Below are 4,652 nucleotides of genomic sequence, written 5' to 3'. Positions count from 1 at the left end.
TTTCTTTCTTTTTCCTCTTTCTTTCCTTTCTTTCTTCCTTTCTTTCGTTTTCTTCTCTTCTTCGTTTTCTTCTTTCCTTTTCTCTCTTTCTGTCTTTGTCTTTTCCTCTCTTCTCTGTTCGTCTTCTTCTCTTTTTCTCCTTTTCTTTCTGTCTCTTCTTTTTCCTTCTTTCTTTTCGTTTCTTTTTGGTCACTTTCTTTGTTTCTTTCTTTCTCTTTTCTTCCTTCTCGTCTTTTTGCTTCTTGTTTTCCTTCTCTCTTCTTCTTTACTCTTCGTCTTTTCTTGTCTCTTTTTTGTCGTCGTTTGTACTCTCTTTCCTTTCTTCTCTGCTTCTTTTCTCTCTTTCTTTCTTCCTTTCTTGTTTTCTCGTTTCTTCTCTTGCTTTTTCGTTGTCCTTTTTCTCTTCTTTTCTCTTCTTTTACTTCTTCTTTCTTCTTTTCTTTTCTTCTCGTTCTCTCTTTGTCGTGTTTTCTTTCTCTTTTGCACTCGTTGTCTTGTTCTTTTTTCTTCTTTGTCTCTTCGTCTTTCTTCCGTTTTGTCTCTTCCTTTCTTCTTTCTTTCGTTGCTTCTTTTCGTCTTGTCTCTGTCGCTTTCTCTCTCTTTTTCCTTCTTTTCTTCTTTCTTTGCTTCTTTTTCCTTCTTTTCTTTTTTTGCTCTCTTTGTCTTTTCTGTTCCTTTTCTTTCTGTTCCGTCTGTCTTTTTCTCTTTCTCTTCTTTTCTTTTCTACTTCTCCTCTCTCTCTTGTCTTTCTCTCGTTTCTCCTTTTCTTTGCTCTTTTTCTTTCTCTTTCTTCTCTCTGTTCTTTTCTTCTCGCTCTCTGTTCTCTACTTTTTGTCCCTCTTCTTTTTCTTTCTTTTCTCTTCTGTTCTTTTTTTCTTCTTCTGTCTCTTCTTTTCTCTTGTCTTTTTCTTGTTCTTTTCTTTTTCTCTTTCTACTTTTTTTCGCTTCTCTTTGCTTCTTTTTCTTGTTTCCTGTTTCTTCTTTTCTTCTCTTTCCTTCTTTTTCTTCTTTTTTTTCTTTTTCTTCCGTCTTCTGTCTTTCTTTTCCTTTCTCTTTTGCTTCTCTCTTCTTTGTCCTCTTCTTACTCTTTCTTCTTCTTTTTTTTCTTTTTTTCTCTCTCTTTTCTTGCTTTGTCTTCTTTTTCTCTTTCTTTGTCTTCTGTTTCTCTTCTTTTCTTTTCCTTTTTTTCTCTTCTTTTTCTTTTGGTTTCTGCTTCTTTTCTTGTTTTCTCTCTTTCTTTCTTTTCTCTCTTTTCTTTCTTTCTTCTTTTTCTTCGTTTCTTTCTTCTTTCGTTCTCTTACTTTGTCTTCTTTTCTTTCTTTTCTTCTTCTCTTCTTTTTCTTGTTCTTCTTCGTCTTTGCTCTTTTTTTCTGTTCGTGCTCTTTCACTGTGTCTTCTTTTCTTCTCTTTCTTCTGTCTTCTTCTTTTTCTTCGTTTTTTTGTCTTTCTCTTCTTCTCTTCTTTTCCTTCTCTTTTCTTCTCTCTGTTCCGTTCTTTTCTTCTCTGTTTCTTCTTTTCCTTTTCTTTCTCTTTTTCCTTTTTGTTCCTTTCGTTTGTTTTCTCTCTTTTTTTCTCTTTTCTTCTTTCTTTCTTGTCTTTCTCCTTTCTCTTTTCTCTCTTTTCTTGTCTCGTTTCTTTTGTCTCTTCTTTTCTGCTCTTTGCTTTTCTTTTTGTCTCTTCTGTCTCTTCTTCTTTTGTCTTTTCTCTTCTTCTCTTTTTCTTTGTTTCTTTCTCTTGCTTTGCCTCTCGTTTGTTCTTTTTTTTTTCTTCTTTTTCTCTCTTCTTTTGTCTCTTTTCTTCGTTTCTTTCTTTCTTCTTTCTTCTTGTCTTTCTCCTTCTCTTCGTCGTTTCTTTTGTCTTTTTCTTCTTTCTTTGTTTTCTTTCTTTTCTTTTCTTCTCTTCTCTGTCCTTGCTTCTTTTCCTTACTTTTCTTCTCCTTTTCTCCTCCCGTCCTCCTTCTCTTCTTCCTTTTTATCTTGTCTTCGTTGTGCTTTCTTCTGTTCTCGTCTTTTTCTCTTGTTTCTGTTCTGCGTTATACACTCACACCCCCCCCCCCTCTTCTTCGGCCCCTCTCGCTCACCCCCTCTAACAGCATTACCGTTGCCCAACAAACCCCCATCCATTGTAACAGTTCCCCACGTCCCAAATAATAACCATCTAATCAACCCTCTACTACCCACAGCCACTGCCTTATATACCCAATACTTAATCCCTAATGTCTATACATCTATCTCAACCTGAGGCTTCCCAATACAATGTATTATAGCTGATCTCATAGAGTCCTTTTGACTGTGCCCGTTTCTCTGACATTCCTTGTTTTTGAAGACTTTGACAGTTTTGAGAAGTATTCTTTTAGGTATTTTGTCTAATGATTCCAAAATGGGATTTATCTATTTTTTTTTTTATTTGTTCAGACTAGGGTAAGATATTTTGGGGAGACTTTTGGAATCACAGAAGTAAATTGCAATACTTATTAAACCACAACCAGGGCATTCAATATGACTTACAATTCTTGATGTAAACCCTAACCACCTGGCTTAGGTAGTGATTATCAGGGTTCAGCACGGTAAATTTAAAACTGAGAGGAGTCTGTAAGACTAACATCAAAAGGAATCATATATAAGTACTGTATTCTCACAGATAAAGTTTTTCTTTCCCAAGGGGGTAGGGGTTAATAATTCTGAAATTACTATATACATGTAATGGAATTGGAAGACTAAGTGAATGAAACATGTTCAGAATCAAGTTTTCCAATGCTGGAATGAAACGTTACACGTTATTGATTCTTCCTATCCATGAGCATGGTATGTTCTTCCATTTGTTTGTGTCCTCTTTGATTTCACTGAGCAGTGGTTTGTAGTTCTCCTTGAAGAGGTCCTTTACATCCCTTGTAAGTTGGATTCCTAGGTATTTGATTCTCTTTGAAGCAATTGTGAATGGAAGTTCATTCATGATTTGGTTCTGTGTTTGTCTGTTACTGGTGTATAAGAATGCTTGTGATTTTTGCACATTAATTTTGTATCCTGAGACTTTGCTGAAGTTGCTTATCAGCTTAAGGAGATTTTGGGCTGAGACAATGGGGTTTTCTAAATATACAGTCATGTCATCTGCAAACAGGGACAATTTGACGACTTCTTTTCCTAACTGAATACCCTTGATTTCTTTCTCTTGCCTAATTGCCCTAGCCAGAACTTCCAACACTATGTTGAATAGGAGTGGTGAGAGAGGGCATCCCTGTCTTGTGCCACAAGTATACATATGTAACAAACCTGCACGTTATGCACATGTACCCTAGAACTTAAAGTATAATAATAATAAATAAATTTTTAAAAAATAGTCAAAATTAAAAAAAAAAAGAATTAGCAGATAGGAGGTCAGGATGATCACGATGGTAACGCTCTCATTCAAAATGGTCACCAGGAACAGCAGCGCCTCATTCAGAGTGATATTAGAGCAAGCAAGACTTAAGAGAGGAGGCAGATCACAGAAGAAGTGGTTTATCACATTAGATCTATAGAAGGGGATCCTCAGAGCTAAGCACAAGTGAATCAGAGAACACACCGTCCCACAGAAGTAGCAGCAAGATGCCAGCTCCACACGCAACTTCTGAGACATGGTGACCATGTACAGCAAGGGGTTACAGATGGCCACAAAGCGGTCATAGGCCATCACAGCCAGCAGGAAGACCTCAGTGACCACACAAGTGCAAAACAAGTAGAATTGCACCATGCACCCCAGGAAGGAGATGGCTTTGTCCTTGCTGAAGATATTAGCCAACATCTTTGGCACAATTATTGAGGAATAGCAGAAATCTACAAAGGACAAATGGCTGAGGAAAAAGTACATGGGGGTGTGGAGCTGAAAGCAGACCTGAATAAGTGCAATCATGCCCAGGTTGGCTAAAAACATGACTCCATAGATGAGAAGGAACAGCAGGAAAAGGCCGACTCTCAACTCAGGGACATCTGATAGTCCGAGGAGAATGAACTCAGCCAGAGCGGTGCAGTTTTCCTTGCCCATGTCTCCAACTTATATGAGATTGGAGGAAAAAGAAACTTAAAAATTATTCTTCATTATATAGTCTAAATTTTAGTTTTGGCTGTATCCTGTAAAAAGACATCAGAAAAAGTTGGATAGTTAATCTTATCAGCAAAGAATAAAACTTTTTGTGAAATGTTAAAAAAAAAAAAAAAGAAATGTTACACGTAAGTAAAGAGAAGAAGCTACATTGATCTGTGTTGTAAAAGATTAGAATAGGCCAGACACAGTTGCTCACACCTGTCATCCCAGCACTTTGGGAGGTCAAGGCAGGCAGATCACCTCAAGTCAGGAGTTCGAGACTAGCCTGGCCAATATGGTGAAATCACGTCTCTACTAAAAGTACAAAAATTAGCCAGCGATGGTGGCGGGCACCTGTGAATCCAGCTACTCCGAAGGCTGAGGCAGGAGAATCGCTTGTACCTGGGAAGCAGAGGTTGCGGTGAGCCAAGAACCGGCCATTGCATTCCAGCCTGGGGCGGGGCGGGGGGGAAGAAAGATTAGAGTAAGAGAGATCTACATAAATGTATGTTTAGCTTTCTATTGATACAGATATTAACATATAGAACTATAAATAGATATATCTACATGCATGGGTGAGTAAACACATAGTT

General features: G+C 37.5%; 1 protein-coding gene across 1 annotated transcript; it reads right to left on the bottom strand.

Annotated features, from left to right (window-relative positions):
* Window positions 1–3,291: 3,291 nt before the first annotated feature.
* On the bottom strand, window positions 3,292–4,020 carry LOC139359176 (olfactory receptor 5L1-like). Its single transcript, XM_071081601.1, has one exon. The coding sequence runs from the start codon at window positions 4,018–4,020 to the stop codon at window positions 3,292–3,294; it is 729 nt and encodes a 242-aa protein (XP_070937702.1).
* Window positions 4,021–4,652: the final 632 nt, after the last annotated feature.

This window comes from Macaca nemestrina, chromosome 16 (assembly GCF_043159975.1).
Source record: "Macaca nemestrina isolate mMacNem1 chromosome 16, mMacNem.hap1, whole genome shotgun sequence".
In the NCBI taxonomy this organism is placed as follows: Eukaryota; Metazoa; Chordata; class Mammalia; order Primates; family Cercopithecidae; genus Macaca; species Macaca nemestrina.
The sequence above is the reverse complement of the archived record's forward strand: the minus strand, read 5'-3'. Positions and strand labels throughout refer to the sequence as shown.

What these genes read in the sequence shown, in the direction of transcription:
- LOC139359176 (XM_071081601.1), bottom strand. Translation starts at nt 4,020, where the DNA reads ATGGGCAAGGAAAACTGCACCGCTCTGGCTGAGTTCATTCTCCTCGGA.